This window comes from Eretmochelys imbricata, chromosome 1, assembly GCF_965152235.1.
Source record: "Eretmochelys imbricata isolate rEreImb1 chromosome 1, rEreImb1.hap1, whole genome shotgun sequence".
NCBI lineage: Eukaryota > Metazoa > Chordata > Testudines > Cheloniidae > Eretmochelys > Eretmochelys imbricata.
This window is the reverse complement of record NC_135572.1, coordinates 197913092-197930457: the sequence shown is the minus strand read 5'-3', so window position 1 is coordinate 197930457 and position 17366 is coordinate 197913092. Positions and strand designations below refer to the sequence as shown.

General features: G+C 42.8%; 1 protein-coding gene across 1 annotated transcript in view; it reads right to left on the bottom strand.

Moving 5' to 3' along the window:
- IMPG2 (interphotoreceptor matrix proteoglycan 2) overlaps window positions 1-17142 on the bottom strand; it is an 89763-nt gene extending 72621 nt beyond the window's left edge. The window contains exons 1-2 of the mRNA XM_077807306.1: window positions 17064-17142; window positions 14460-14720 (exon numbers count right to left, since the gene is read on the bottom strand). Of these exons, the coding sequence (XP_077663432.1) occupies window positions 14460-14720; window positions 17064-17142 (340 nt within the window). The remainder of the gene's footprint in view (window positions 1-14459; window positions 14721-17063) is intronic.
- Between the last annotated feature and the right edge of the window lie 224 nt (window positions 17143-17366).

The following is a 17366-nucleotide window of genomic DNA, read 5'->3' as shown; positions in this document are numbered from 1 at the left end:
CCTCTCTTTGACCCAGGATAAATGGAGGAGAGAGATTTATGGGATTTTCCTCCACTAGCTATATACAGTAGTTTGGCAGAGAAATGCTTTGCTTTCAGGGAAAGTCTGACATACTCAGCCAGGACCTATAGGGAACTGACCTTGAATCTTTCTTAAGTCATTTTCTTCAAGCAGCTTAAAAAAAACCTCTCTGTGCTGCCAAGCTCCAAAACTTGATGACGATTACCTCTGGGTGTCAGATGCTCTTTGGGTTAAACACATTGCACTTCTTTAACTAAGAATTTATAAGGTATGTCGTCTTTCAGAGATATTGCTGGTAAATTTTTATATGTATGGTATGTCTTCTAGTGAAGACTGCCTCATATCTGTTGTCAGGCCTATGCAAAAATCAGTCAATTTTTGCTTAGGTTGAAGGGCAAATTGAGAGAAGTGGCACTTAATTTTATCTATTCATAAGTAAAAATTGCAAATGTACATATATATTTTGAAAATTGTATATATTTGATTATGCATGTCACTTGTCTTCTTAGATAGCAAACTCTTTGGTGGGCAAAGACCATCATAGGGCCAGGATCCTGACTGGGACCTCTGGGCACTATCACAGTTCAAACCATCACCACTAACCTCTGCAATGTTTCCTCCCACTCTCCTCTAGATGTGAGGGTTTAGGAAAGGCCTGAGATCAGCCTCAAATCCAGAACACTATTTTAATACCACAGGATAGAAGTAACTCTACTTGATTTCACTGGGAGTTATTCGTACCTTATGGAGGTGCATAGGGCCCTCCTAGGTATCCAGTGCAGTGTAGTACCTAGCCTACTCCGATTCCAAATAATTGGGATGAGTTTTCAAACAGGCTGTAATTGTGACATGAAACAGATGCAAGTTGAAGTGCAACAACACATCTCTTGCAAATCTTTGCAAAGACTCTGTCTGACCCCACAAGGTTTTCAAACAGCAACGGACCAAGTACTGGCTACCCAGATGCAAGTAATAACTAGCAGTAATAATCCCAGGCAGTTTTTTTTTAACAGTCTTAAATATGTCTAATCTCATTTTTAAAATTAATTTGATCAGCAGCATTTCCCCTGATTATAAGCTGCTGCAGCATGCACATTTGCTCCCAATCAGCTCCTGTTAGATTAGGGATTTGTTGTGTGTCCTTTCAATTAGAATTAGTCACCCCCCCACCAACCCTGAATCCCAATCTCACAGGTGCTGTGCCATCTGTGGGTTCTGATGCCATTAACCAAATTTAGCCGGAAAATATGGTCACATTTTTTTGTGGAGGAGGGAAAGGGATGGGGAGTCAAATTCTCCCCTCATTTATACCAAGTCACCTCCAATGAAATCAATGATATATGGGGGTAACTGGGCGGGGGAGAAGGGGAGAGGGAATTTGGCCTGTTGTTGAAAAAACACTATTGCATATCTTGATTTGTTATACATTAACTAATACTTATCTAACAAAGCAGAGAAGACCCTCACTTTGCTGACACTATTTAGAATCCGTAGGTCTGTTGACAAGAAATTATTTCTGGCTCCTAAATAGTCTGATGAGAATTCACTCATGTGACCCTGTGGATTTGGGGAGGGATAAAAATCTTGGACAAACTTATACTGCGATTTCCATTGGTGTTCATTCCAACACTACAGCTGTATGTGCTGACCGCCAAACTAAACAAACTAGTCATTCTGCCACGCATGTTCCCACTGAGTAGTAATTTATTCTGCGAATTACCCTATTTACTTAAATGGGTCAAATTGCAAAGTAAGGGGCTACTTTCTAATTCCTGATAACTGGACACCTGAGGCGCCGCCCCGTCTCACCCCTCCCCAAAGACCATGCCCCTTGCCCCTCCCCCCAAGACTCCCCAAAAAGTACAGAAGCATTTTTATGTATAAGTATCCCTCCTGTCTGCCTTTCCCTTGCCCTAAGTATTCTGTACACTGCACAACTTAATGAAAAAAATTAAAATATAATAAAACCTAAAAAACTACCCTTTTCAAATTCAAAGGAGATAAAAACGAATGAGGTAGGAGACCAAAAATGGAAAATAGGAGTTTAGGAAAAGATAAAGACATGGCCAACAGTCTTCATAATTAAAAACCCACCTTTAAAGCAAAAGACTTGAGCCCTGTCTACACTGGCAAGTTGCCGCACAGTAAAGCGGCTTCCTGCGGTGTAACTCCCGAGGTGCACACGCTGCCACGCCACTTAGTGCGCAGAAACTGTGCAGTTGCAGTGCTATAAAAAAACCACCCCGACGAGAGGCGTACGGCTTTCTACGCTGGGGCTACAGCGCTGCAGTGCCAATGTAGACACCCAGGTAGATTACAGCGCTGTGACTGGCCTCCGGGAGGTGTCCCACAATGCCTGTTCTCACCGCTCTGGTCATCGGTTGGAACACTATTGCCCTGCCCTCAGGTGACCAACTGTCAGCCCCACCCCGTAAATTCCTTGCAAATTTTGAAAGCCCCCTTCCTGTTTGCTCGGTGACGCATGCAGTGGTCTCAGCGCATCTTTCCAGGTGGCCATGCCTGCTCCACGCACCAGGTGAGCCCCCGCTTGGAGCAATGCCGAGCTGCTGGACCTCATCAGCATTTGGGGAGAGGAGGCTGTCCAGTCCCAGCTGCGCTCCAGCCATAGGAATTACGATACATAAGGACAGATTTCACGATGCATGACAGAAAGGGGCCATGACCGGGACACACTGCAGCGCAGGATCAAAGTGAAGGAGCTGTGTAAGGCCTACCACAGGGCACGGAAGGCAAACTGCTGCTCCGGTGCTGCACCCACAAGCTGCCGGTTCTACAAAGAGCTGGATGCAATACTCAGCAGTGACCCCACCTCCACTGCGAAGACCCCTGTGGATAATTCGGGGGCTCACATGCCAGTCGAGAGTGGACTGAGACAGGAGGAGGAAATCTTGGACGAGAATGTGGAGGGCAGAGGCAGAGGATGACTCGGTCAGAGATGCATGCAGACAGGAGCTCTTCTCTACCCCAGAGAAGCCTAGCCAGTCACGGCTGCCGGATGTCGGCGAAGCGCAAACAGGAGAGGAGGCCCCTGGTAAGTGGATTTGATTTTGGAAATCGCTGAAGCAAGTTGTTGGGGGCAGGAGGGTTGCAGAAAGCAGACTTGTCTCGCACCGCATGCCTAGTCTGAGTGGCAAAACAGGCTATTGATTGACTCCCTCACTTCACAGGAATCTCCCACAGAGATCTCCAGGAAACTCTCGTGGAGATACTGGGCAATCTGCAGATTCCTCGGCAGAGCTGCTTTGTTTCTTGCCCCATTAACTGTAACTTTCCCACATCACTGTGCCATCACGAGGCCGGGGGGGGTGGGACGGGACACACCATTGCTGCACACAGGCGAGCCGCATAAGGTCCAGGGCAGAAGCCGTAGTCTTGGAGAAGACCCTCCCTTGATTCCCTGCTCACACTCAACAGCGAGATATCTTCCATAATGATCACATCCTGTGGAAAGTGTGGGGACAGGATTGATTATCAGGCTCCCTCTACAGTGCTGGCTCTCCCCAAGAGCCACGTGCCCAGTGTACAGCAGGGTCCGGGAAGAGCTACTTACCCTGCCCCTGCAGCTACTCACCATTTTGGGGGTCTTGTGGGAGTACTGGCTGTGTTTTAAAGCACTGAATCCGTGTTGTTTGTGTTGCAAAAAATACTGCTTCTGTAAAATGTTGCATTTAAACTTCACAGAGATGACCTTGGGAGCCCAACCTCCCTCTTTGTTATCAGAGGTGGAATGGCTGTGCAGAATGAGAAAGCAGCCAAGAACTAAGGTGGACTTTATGTGTGAGGTTATGATGCACTCCACCACTGAGAAAGAGGAATTGAAGGAGTGGCGGGATAGCGAGAAAAGGGACCAAAAGGAGAACGCAGCATGCCAGAACGAAGCCACGGAGTGGCTCTTAAACATTATGGAGCACCACGCAGACATGCTCCAGGCGATACTAACTCTTCAAACTGAGCAGCTCCGTGCCCACCGTCCCTTGCGGCCGCTGTCACAAAACTCTTCCCCATGCTCCCCCCAGACACCAACACCACACGGATATCAATATTCTGGCTCCAGTCTATACCTGCGGCGTTCCACTCCTCCCCTCTCACAGTGCAGCTCTGCACTACCCACTGCACTCCACACCCGTCCCTCTGCAGTTTGGCCCTGCTGAAGTACAGTACCCGCTGCACTGTACTCCAAAGGAGAAGGTTGGGTATGATCCCTGGACATATGCAAATCTTTAGCCGTCCCGGGACCCCACCTCCTCCTGGGACCTTCCCTTCCTCCATCCCCCTCACTGCTGATGCTATTTTTTTTTATTTGACTCTCTCCGCCGGTTGTTGTCTTTTAATAAAAATTGTGTTGGTTTGAAAGCAATCTTTATTCTATGAATTGAAAGCAAAAAGAGCCCTGCAAAGCAACATACAATTCTGTTAAACCAACATACTGCATCGTCTGCACCAGTCACCTCCTAGCATTACAAGCACTGCACTGCCGAGCATAGCAACAAATATTTGTGGCTTTCAGCTTCAAATTGCTGCCTGAAAGCATCCCTGATCGTTATGGCCCCGCGCTGTGTCCCTCTAATAGCCCTGGTCTCTGGCTGTTCAAACTCAGCCTCCACTGCTGAGCCTTTTGACATAGCCTTACCAAAGGTTTTGTCTCACTTATTGCTCTTTACCGAGGGCCACATTCTGCCCTCACATGTGCGAGCCCAACTCCAGATGGCTTCAGTGGGAGTTGCCCATGCATATTGTAGGGAAGAAATAGGCACAAAGCAAACAAGGGCAGTGATCAAGCAACTGAATTAATTCAGGCCTTCAACAGGGAGATGTTAACTGCCACTCAAACACCACTGATTAAACTGTAAACTGAACGGAGGAACACAATGAAAGAAGGTAACAGCAGTCAGTGTTTCTTAATCTTTTTGATACCAGGGACCAGCTTGCTGCCTTCCTAAACTGTGTCAGGGAGATCTCAGGGACATGCGCTACTCCACGGTCCAGTCATTGAGAAATACTGCTCTAGGTTAAAAGATTCCAAGCAGAAATTCACTTACTCAATCAGAGGACCATAACCAATGGAAGCTTTCCTCATTAAGTGTTTAAACTGACACTTAATGAGGAAGCCTTCCCTTCTTGTTCACTTGGGGCCAAACAGAGACAAGATCTGAGGTGGGGTGAACCCAAATGGTTAGAAAAGGTATCAATCTAGTACCCATTAGCAGAGCATTCTGTTTTCATTTTTTTAAGTTTACAAAAGGGTTCCCTCCCCCTCCCACCCGCTCTGGACACTGCTTACCCTGTACAAATCTTGAACCAAATCCTAAGAGGTGCCAAGGATCTGCAAATTCCCAGTGAAATCAATGGAAGCTGCATACGCTGAACATCTCTCCGAATTTAATCCTTTATGAAAAGCAGCCACCACTCATGCATTGCAATCACTCTGCAAAATGCAGCATCACAACCATTTGATATTGTCCTCTTCCTGTATGTTGCATCTAATACTATGAATGAGAATCCGAGTATCTGAGTACCTCAAACATTAATGTATTTATCCTCACAACACCACTGTGAGGTAGGGAAGTGCTATCATCCCCATTTTACAGAAGGGGAATTGAGGCTCACAGAGATTCAGTGACTTGCCCCAGGTCCCACCAGAAGTTTGTGGCAGGGCCAGGTACTGAACATACTGCAAATCCCAGTCCTGTGCCTTAACCTCAAGCTTCCTCCTTTCCATCCACATTCTCAAGACTTTCTGGGACAATATTATGCCATCATTCATATCAAAGTTCATTGTTGAAATCAAAGCCATTTAGAGATTTGAATGCAAAAAGCAGCTCAGATGGCTGAACTTTTTAGTTGTTGGCAACACTAGTTGCCAAGCCACCTTTTAAAATGTGAAGTAAAATAAAGAAAGAGAAGTCTGCTCATACACCAAGGCCGTGAATGAAAAGCTTAGTCAGGAATGAAGTTCTACAAACGAGTTGTGAATCCCTGAAAAACCAGGTGTCATAAATATAAAGGGAAGGGTAAACACCTTTAAATCCCTCCTGGCCAGAGGAAAAACCCTTTCACCTGTAAAGGGTTAAGAAGCTAGGATAACCTTGCTGGTACCTGACCAAAATGACCAATGAGGAGACAAGATACTTTCAAAGCTGGAGGGGGGGGCGGGGGGAGAAACAAAGGCTCTCTCTGTGTGTTGCCTTTGGCAGGACCAGAGCAGGAATGCAGGTCAGAACTCCTGTAAAAAGTCAGTAAGTAATCTAGCTAGATATGCATTAGATTCTGTTTTGTTTAAATGGCTGAGAAAACAAGCTGTGCTGAATGGAATGGATATTCCTGTTTTTGTGTCTTTTTGTAACTTAAGGTTTTGCCTAGAGGGATTTTCTATGTTTTGAATCTGATTACCCTGTAAGGTATTTACCATCCTGATTTTACAGAGGTGATTCTTTTACTTTTTCTTCAATTAAAATTCTTCTTTTAAGAACCTGCTTTTTCATTGTTCTTAAGATCCAAGGGTTTGGGTCTGTGTTCACCTATGCAAATTGGTGAGGATTTTTATCAAGCCTTCCACAGGAAAGGGGGTGTAGGGTTTGGGAGGATTTTGGGGGGAAAGCCGTTTCCAAGCGGGTTATATATTTGTTAGATGCTTGGTGGTGGCAGCAATAAAGTCCAGGGGCAAAAGGTAAAATAGTTTGTACCTTGGGGAAGTTTTAACTTAAGCTGGTAAAAATAGGCTTAGGGGTTTTTTCATGCAGGTCCCCACATCTGTACCCTAGAGTTCAGAGTGGGGAAGGAACCTTGACACCAGGGTATCAACAGAAATGCTGACACCACTTCAGATGTAGTGACACTGCCAGAAAGCATTCGAGTACAAATGCTACCCCTCAGCACAAATGGAAATAGCTCACCCATCTGGCTAGTTCCTGCAGTCTTCATTAGTCCTTGCCCTGGAAAAACATTCACTAGACTTGTGTGGGACAAGTCACAGTAGTTAGCTCCATGCCTGGTGGTGTTTGCAGGATCAGCTCCGGGAGGAGACAGGATTTCTGATCCACCCCCCTTAATCCCTAGCAGATGATACTGATTAAAACCATCACTAAATCAAGACCAGTCTTTCAAGGCAGTTAAAAAAAGAGGCTAGAAGTTGTATGTGGGTGGAAAGGGAAGGTTCTACGGGAAATGGCTTCCATCCATACCTGGTGATGGTAATTCAGAACTCTTGAAAGAGAGAGAAAATATTAAAATAATAATACTTTGCCCTTCTATAGCTCCCTTCATCCAAAGAACTCAAAGCACTTTACAAACCTTAATGACTAAAGCCTTATACAGCACTTCTGCTAAGGAAGTATTACTCTCCCTATTTTACAGATAGGGAAACTGAGGCAATGAGCGGCTGTGTGTAAATCACACAGCAAATCAGTGGCAGAGCCAGGAATGGCAATCAGATAGCCTGTCCTAGCCTCTCTCTCAAAATGGAGGTCTTACATTTATATAGCATCTTTTATCCACAAGGAGTGCTTCAAAAATCATTTAATGCACCACTGAACTACAGCCCAGCTAGAAGGGGAACAACCAGTTCACTGTACTGAGGGAAAAAGCAGGAATTTTTGCTCAGGACACTGGTGCAAACTCGCACGCCAATGAATAAAAGTTCCAGGGGCTCTTAATGTCCACACAGAGCCGACAGGGCCTTGGTTTTAAAGGCTGCATCAGAAAACCATGTGAAACTCAACAGATCTAGTGTGGAAGGAGGAAGCTGAAACTGCCAGGATTCTAACCTGGGGTGAAGGAGTCCAGATGTTTCAAACCTGATGCTTACACCAGTGTGCGTACGTAAATACTTAGCATTTTTACGATACATTTCACCTGTAGAACTCAAAGCCCCTAACAAAGGCAGTTAAATGTTACTATCTCCATTTCACAGGGAAAACCGAGGCATAGAGGTTACACAGTACGTCAATGGTAGAACCAGAAACCCTGGCTTTCAGCCACTGCCCTATTCATTGAGACATATCGCATGTCAATACATCAGGCTGCATTGCTGCCTATCAGTATTCACAAGAAAAAATAAATTTACAACTAACAAAGATCAAGCTACTTCCTAATCTTCCTCCCCTCAATTTCTCTGATGGAAAATATTTCTCCTGAGAAGTTTTACATCCAGTTTAAGAGGGCATGGACAGAGCCAAATCTTTTGGAGGGGGAAAAAAGTCTTTGTTTAAAATTCCCTTCCCGGCAAGCTGCACTGTTCTTTTGAAAATAACCATTTAAGACTTCCACGTGACCCTCTGTCTGAAATCCTGTGTTGAAACTTTGCCCGTAACATGCCCCTCGCCCATCCGTATGGGACGCACTAATTCCCAAGGAACTGTGTCTTTGACTCTGCTTTTAGCATTTATCTTTCAGAAGAGAAAGAGTCACTTAGCCTATTACATCTCACTTGATATGCAGGGATTTGTGAGGTTAACAGGAGGAACAACATATGACAGTATTGAACACCTAGTTGGGGGTGGGGTAGCTTGCTGGTCATTTGTGTAAGTGGGCAGTGCTGGAGTTTTATCCCCATTTAATCCCATTAGTGCCTCTTAAGAGTCGAATCGTGTACGGTTGGCTAGGAATTCTGAATCAGGCAGGACAGTCTATTCTGAAGCAGCAGGATGCCAATATCTTCTCTTTTTGCTTCTGCGGAACTGCATGGCTCCTGCTGTGATGATGTGAGACCAGGGCCGGCTCCAGGCACCAGCTTTCCAAGCAGGTGCTTGGGGAGGAATTTAGAAGGGGGCGGCAATCCGAGTCCAGCAGCGGCAATTCGGTGGCAGCTGCTTGGGGCAGCAAAATTGGTAGAGCAGCCCCTGTGTGAGACTGAGGGTCATAGTAATAAAAAGAATGACTGACACTTCTAAGGTACGTCTCATCCAAAGGTTTCATTAACACTTGCCAAACAGATTATAATATGTATATATGCATACACACACAGATCCCTTCCTCTGCTGTTGAAATGTGTACGGGGTTGGACATGGCAACCTTTAAACAGCACACAGCAACAATTAAAAGATAGAATTCACAATAATAGCAGCACTAAGTCTTTAAAGAGCACACACCCCACCTCCATACAGCATTTCAGTGCAAAGAGAAAAATCTCTCTGGAGAAAAAGGAGCTTTTTAGCTGCACTTGCTAATACCTAAGATCTCAGATGAAGGAGAGGCTGAACCAGTGCTTCCATCACAAACCCCAGAATATGTTCTCTTAAATCAGCCATGAAAATTTGCTTGGCTGGAAACAATGCAGAAAAGGGCTAAGCAGGGAATGAATGATGCACTGATGTACTAAATTAGCCCCTTTGTTTAATTAAAATGCCTTTTATCATCTTTGGCCACTCAGTAAGGTTCATTAGTTTTGTATTTAAAGCTACTTCTGTTCACCTTTAGTTAAGGTTTGAGTAACAAGTTGAAACTTCAGCCTCTCTGTTAGGGTATTTCAATCAAACAGACTCTTAGTTTTATTTTTGTAGTTCAATACTAATAATTATTACTGGAATCATTTAATCATTAAAATCCTTTTATTTTAATAAGAGATAGTCCTGAATCAAAACTTGACCATCCCGAACTTTGAGGGGGGAAGGTTTTTCAAAATCTAAACCATGATCCAAATTTATAGCACCAATCCCAAATAACTTTGGATCTGAACCTACTTAAACTTGGGAAGAAGAGGGTCATAATCTCGATCCACATCTAAATGTTGATGGTTCAGTCCTACCTCTGGAATAACCAAAGCCACTGGCCATAAATATGGATAAAATCCCTAGGATTCATTCCTCTAAGGAACACTTTTCTTTCTCAAGTACAGCATTGAAAATCACCTCCAACTCCTTCATTAACAACTGTTATGCCCAATATATTGACTAATTCCTTCTTCTGTGATCAATACTTTTAGATAATGTATCTTAAGCACAGGCTGGCCAACACAGACCTGATAGGAAGACCGTATACCACTCTGGCCATCTGAAAGTTCACATTAAGAGAAGTGCTTTTGTCCTAAGGAATAAACTCTGAAATGTATATGAGCATACAGAACCAGATTGTGTATGGCCCTCCGTGGGAGAAGAATGCACAAGGAACTTTGGAGCCTGCATAGGAAAGGCAGCCACCACCACAGTGCTTAAGCTCAGACATCCCAAAGAGAGAGAAAGAATTTGGTACTGGTGAATGGTGCCAGGCTGACAGTGCTGGCAACCAGAATCTTATATTTACCCACTGTGCAGGTACAGCACAGGGCATAGCAGTGAAAGCTTCCCTGTGCTGCCTTAACCCTAATTCCATTTACACCACCAGTTCAATTGGCTGATCCAATGCTTGGCCTCTCTACTGAGACTGGCAAACAACGCTGCCCATTTGTGCTGGTTGTGGTGAGTTTTGTGAGGAAGTGGAGAGAGACCATGCAACATCCAACAGATGGCAACAATTTTCAGTTAACACTACACCTGGGCTATATCTCATTACCAATCCCCTGACCTATAAGCACTAACATTATTTTCATTATGTTTCATGGTACATTCATGATTTGAACTTTACACTCTTAGGCTTCCACCAAGTCAGTCTTGTCAATGTGCATCCCAGTGCTGCCCAGTGGACACTGATCTTCTGTTCCTTTAAACATTAATTTGATTGCAAACTACTGCCAGATCACATGAACCTTCCAGCAGCAAAGAAATTAATCTTAAAAGAGCACGAGTTAATAATCCCACCCATATACTCATATAGGGCCTGATTCTGTGATATGTCAAGTGCCTTTAACTCCCATGTCAGCACCTGTTGCATTTTGATTTCACAAACACTCCTTTATCCATGTCTAGAAGCTCAGCAGTTGGCAGGATCAAACCCAAACTGTGTATCCATATCAACTCTCCAAGTATTCATAAGTATCTACTAGACCATGAACTTAACTCTTCTGTTACATGTTCAGATATCACAGTGATAAACATGATAGAAATCTCTAGATAGACTTGCTTCCATCTGGAAATACTCTTTTTTTAAAAAGGCTCTTTATGACTATCACTACAAAGAGCACAGAGGGGTATAAAGCACTAAGGGGTGTAGAGGCAGTAAGAACCCTAGATTGGTCAGGCGGTGCGGCTAATGAAAGTAAAAAAATGCTAACTGCTAAATGCTGCTAAATGCTAATGCTAAATGCTATTGCAAGTAGTGGGTTGTTTTGAGATTTAGGTGTGAGATTAGAGTGACTACAGCACTGGACTGAGACACAGAAGACCTGGCATGTATTTCTGGCTCTGTCACTAACCTGCTTTGATGACCTTGAACAAGTCACTTCCTCCCTGAACCTAGCTTGCTTCTCCCACGCTGTGCATCCTTCCCTTTTAGACTGTCAGCTCCTTAGACACTCTTACTATGGAGAAGTACAGCACAGTACAATGATGCCTGTAATCTTAGATGGACCGCTTGGTATTGCTAGACTGCTAATAATAATGGATTTGAAAATGCAGACATAATTAAGTTTAGAGAATACTGATTTTCTATATGCCCCATTCAGTTTCACTGTGAATTTTTCATGTTTCATGCTATATTTTTAGCACCTTGTGTTGTTCTCTATGTGAGCTACAGGAGGTCTAACACCAGGTGTCACATCATGCATTTGATCTGTAAGTAGAATTTTCCCATAAAAAGTAACGGGGAAGTGCTATTTAAAAATCTCCATGGAGTGATCTAGTCACACGAAATGATCACTCAGCTTGTATCTTATAACAAAAACACCTAAGAGGCAGTCTCTACTTCAAGCAGAGGCAACCTCAGCAGCCCTCACAAATTTACAGAAGCCAGTAAAACTGGAAGCCTTAAGACTGCATTAGGCAAACAAATAAGGAATCCTGGTTGGAAGATGCCTTTATAAAATTAAAAGAAATAGCTAAATATATTCCTAAGTATGTTCCCTTCTAAAGTAGATACAGATAGAATGAGTACGACCTGGAAAACAGTCACATCAGCACTAATTCTTTGAGTATGGTTTAAAAAAAAAAAATTGATGTTAAAGTGACAATTGACTTCTTCCTCCATTGTAGCAGTATTGACTTTTATGGTGGTCCATGTGCAACTAAAGAATTACCTTTATTGGAATACCCCTTTAGATAAAAAAAATATAGGAGGAAAGAATATCTTGATGACTATGGTCACGCCCAATACTCAGGGGACTGATATGTTGAGAAAGAAGGCACTTTACAGGACTGACAAAATAACAATGGTTAAAACATAAAGATATGAATCAGAGGCGTAGCCATGTTAGTCTGTATCCACAAAAACAACGAGGAGTCTGGTGGCACCTTAAAGACTAAGATTTATTTGGGCATAAGCTTTCGTGGGTAAAAAAACAAAACCCCACTTCTTCAGATCCATGCATCTGAAGAAGTGGGTTTTTTTATCCACGAAAGCTTATGTACAAATTAATCTGTTAGTCTTTAAGGTGTCACCGAACTCCACGTTGTTTTTACAGATATGAATACTTTTCAGAAAACCAGTAAAATGCTTCTAGAGGGATGTAAATGGAAAGTTCATGAAGTTTGGCACACTGCTACATGATCTTTAAAATTCCTCTTTCACACTAGGTTACAGTTTAATATTAAAATAAGGCTCTGGCTCTACAGAGCATAAATGATTTCATTGTGTTCTCTGAATTTACTCTTTCAACATACCTTCCAATAGAAAGGCCCGTTGACTAGTGAAATCAACAGGAGCTTTAACATTGACTTGAAGGAAGCAGGAGCATGCCTGTTGTGCACAATGGGCCTGATCCAAACCCATTTGAAGTCAGAGGAGATACTCTCATACTCTCTTGATGGGCTTTAGATCAGGATCCAGGTCTCTTTAAAAATCAGGGTCCTGTCTTTAGTTGACTTGTGAGCCTTGTGTTGGGCTCAGATGAGCTTAGCTATAAAAGAAAACAGGAAGTATTCCATGGCTATGACTTCTGACGTGGTCTCTGTGAATTGATAACAAATTAGTAAATTTCCCAGTTGTATACAAAGCAACTGGAGAGAGAGTGCTGTGCAGAAACAGAGAAAGTCAATGGATCAGATGGCAGCAATGCAAGAGGAGAGGGAGCTAAGAATGAAGAGAGATAGCTTCTCAGAGAGCTTCCACATACCTCTCGACGAACCCTTCTGAAAGGGGGACAACTGTCATTTTAGACCCAGATTTAAATAACACGCACCTGACATGATCCAGCCTAATTTGCTTATGTTGGCAATGCTGTATCATGAATCTGAATGGATAGAGTATTTCATTTATGCTGTCAAAGTCATCTCATCATTGTTCAGTGCTTCCAGTGCTGGTTTTTTCGTGCTGGAAGTTTGGCACACATTTAGGCCTCAGGAATTTTATTGAGAGAGAGTTTACATTACAGACTAGCACCACTCGTGACTCTGTGTGAAAGGGATTCTGATTCCAATAGAAACACTACAGGAAGTCCCTCATCTGGCTACTACTTCAAAAATTGAGAGGGGGTGGGGATGTGAGCCTGTTGAGCATAGAAAAAAGAATGGTCCAGTGGTTAGAGAACTAGCCTGGGATTTGGGAGACCCAGGATCCAACGCCTCTTCTGCCACAGACTGTGTATGACTTAGGCAAGTCACTTAGACATTTCTGGAAATTCTGTCCTAAGGTCTTGTCTACAGTGAAGTGCTGCAGCTGCACCACTGTAGCATTTTAAGTCAAGACACTATTTACACAGACAGGAGGGATTCTCCCGTCAGCTTGAGTTTTCCACTTCCTGAGAAGCAGGAGCTAGGTCGCTGGGGGAGTTTGCTGGGGGTTAGCTCGGTTTAACTGTGTCACTCAAGGGAATGGATTTTTCACACCCTGAGTGATATATAGATATACTAACCTCATTTCCCAGAGTGTAGACCAGGCCTACGTAACTTAGGAGCCTAACTTTCCCTACCTACATGGGTAAGTTATACCAGTTATACTGTTATAACTTCTCATATAGACCCTATCCAGAAAAAAGTGTCTGTTTTCTTCCAGTTAAGTTTAAACCCCTTTCAAAGCAACATTAATTCACTTGGAAAAGCCCCTCCTATTCTGGAATAAGAATGTTCATATAGGAAGTCATACTGGTATAGTTGTATTGGTTATTATGGAGGAGCTTTGATTGCGGGGACTGAGATATCTCCAACACAAATGTGGCTAGCCGGGGTTGTTAGCTCATACATAATAATTATGAATTATCAAGTAACAAAAGCAAAATTTCTCAGGTAATGTACTTAACCTAGGGCCTCTTTGTATGATAAGTATTATTTATAACAAATACAACTTTTCATAAATGAATTTTTAAAATCAATTATCTATTAAGCATGCAATGGTTGCATCCTTACTTACCTAACACTGCTACAGAGCAGTGTGTCAGCTTCCCTGCACTCACTTACCTCGGAGTTTGAAGTATTTCAGATGGTTGGCAATGGCCTGCTCACCAGTCTCATCTGGACAAATTTTAACTCCACTAGGAAACAGGATGGACCTCTTCCTTCGAAACAACACATGCCTGTTGAGTTGTTCCTTTCCCATGAATTCAGTACGGTGTCTTGACTCAGGAGACAGCGAAGGGTTTACTAATTGCCCGCCATTGGGTTGAGTTGTTGGTGTAGCATCCTTACCCTCAATTTCCTCTGCAGCTGAGTAAGTTTCTGCTGTAAAATTAAACCATATGCAAGACTCAGCTGTCAGAGTTACACCATTCTATATATCACAACACCACTGCCCTGGATTTCTGGGCAGTACAGTTATAGTTGATATCCTGCAGTCCTTAACTTGGGCAAACCTCTAGTTGACTTCCGTGGGAGTTTTGACTAACAACCATAAAATTTGGCAAACAGGGATTTGTTTTTTCATTAGTCATTTTAAATGGGCCCAATTCTCCCCTCAGATGTACTGGTGCAAGAGGGCAGGGTAGCAGAGAAGGAGCTGCATTTATCATAGGAAAGGTGTTTGTGACTTCCCTGGCTCCTCTGAATTTACCATGTTATCAAGGAAATGTATGCCTTCCAGCTGAATTTTCATTTGTCTGGTTCACCGAGCAATTAAGTTTCACATGCTCACTTGGCAAAAGTTTAAATCAAGATAAGCCCAGGGTTTTACCTCCTGAGTGGTCTCAACAGAAAAACTGCTTACGAATTTGTATTTAAATGTGAATTTAGTGCTGGCATGGTGGAAAGTGCTGTATTGACCACCATGGAGACTCAAGTGCTCCATTTACATGCAACACAGGCAACAGCATAGGCCATAGCAGCAAAAGCCTCCCCCACATTGCTGCTCCAACATACTTCACTCCTCACCAGGTGTGGCGAGTTCTGCCTTTATGGCCCATTCAGTCCTTGGCCTCTCTCATGTTGCCAATAAAGGTCTAAATCGAGTTTCAAATGGGTAGGTGTCCTCAACAAAGCTACCACTAGAGCTGGCAACTTTTTACGCCCAGTGGTTTTCTGACGCACTACAAGTCATCTACCCCAAGTATTCTGTCCTGTCGATGGCTGGCTGGCCCTGTCTTTATTTTAAATAATTTTAACTTCTTTGCAGCATCTTGATAATGAACTATCAGCACTATCACCTTGATCCTGCAAACACCAATGCACATGTTTAACCTTATATTTACACATATACCAGTTGGCCCATTGAAGTCAGGGGAACTACCCCTCTGAGAAAACTGACGTGTGCTTAAGGGCTTGCTGATTGAGAGTCTAAATAAGGAAAGAGAACAATTAAGCTAAGGGGTGGAAATGAGCTCTCTATTGCACGCTCCCTTTCTACACAAATCTTGTTTGATCTTCATATCTCTGGATTGAATTGTGAAGCCTGTTAACAATCAGCGATTATATCTCCTTCCCCCATGTAATTCATCACATGGCACAGTAACGAAAGAAAAAGGAGTACTTGTGGCACTTTAGAGACTAACAGATTTATTTGAGCGTAAGCTTTCGTGAGCTACAGCTCACTTCATCAGATGCATTGAGCCGATGAAGTGAGCTGTAGCTCACGAAAGCTTATGCTCAAATAAATTTATTAGTCTCTAAGGTGCCACAAGTACTCTTTTTCCTTTTGCGAATACAGACTAACATGGCTGCTACTCTGAAAGAAAAAGATTATCCTAAAGGCTTTAACTTGTTTTACCTTTATCTTTAATTAGCCCCCAAACACAAAAAGCCCACAACTTCACAGGGGGTGTGGGGGTGGAAAAGACCTGTCTAGTGGTAACCATAGTCAGCAAAGTTCTCTATTATTTCATCAGATTACCCAAAACTATCCAATTCTACACGTCCAGGGGAATATTGTTAGCAGACAAAGTGAGGTAGAGGAAGAATAATAAGGTATCAGAAACATTCACTACAGGAACAGTGATGATAGATTGATATTGTACTTTCAATCCAAAGTGCTGTTAAAACCATAGCCCTGACTTTGCACCATTAAAATTAACAGGAACTTTGCTTTTTATTTCAATGAATGTAGATGTAAGCCCCATATGCTCTACATACCCACCACCAAAATTCAGCCTCCTCTGGGGTGGAAAGCCACAGCCAGATTGTGCATAACCATCAGAAAGAAAATAAAATGTTGGCTAGGTTCACTGTGGTAAACCCTTATTCTTTTAAGCTACAACAACATCTTAAACACCTATGCAAAGCTGCAGGATCTCTGATATTAAGACCTTTCTTTGTAAATTATTAAGAAAAAGCAACAAATAAAAAACACTTTCATTGGTATTTCATGCAAGTGAAAACCTGGAAAAGGTCACATATCAAAATTTAACAGCCTATAGCTACATCTACTCAGTTACCACAATGTAAATCTAGAGTAACTCCATGGAAGACAATGAAATTACTTCCAATTTACACTGGTATTACAGAGCAGAACCTGGTCACGTAGTTCTCCATATTATCATACTTTAGTTAAACTAAAGAGCTGTTTTCATGTTCATATAGTGCTATCATTAAACCATTGAAAACAGGACATGAGAATGAAGATAAGAGTTGTGTTACCTGTAAATACTTGAAGATCCCATTCAATCAACACAAAAATCAAGACACCCAGATGGATTTTCCAAGGAAAGTTCAGCATATTTATTTTGGCTAAAAAACAAATATAAGGGGGAAAAGAAATCCCTTTTTAAACACAGTCAGTTGCCTTCCCTTCTCGAAAATTTACTGACGTCACATGTAATTGTCTTTGACAAAAGGATTATTATTATTAAACCACAACAAAAGCCAGCCAAAATGCTTCAGAGATTATTTTCTTCGCAAAGGAAGTACAGTATTCCACTTCATTTCAGAAATAACAAAAGG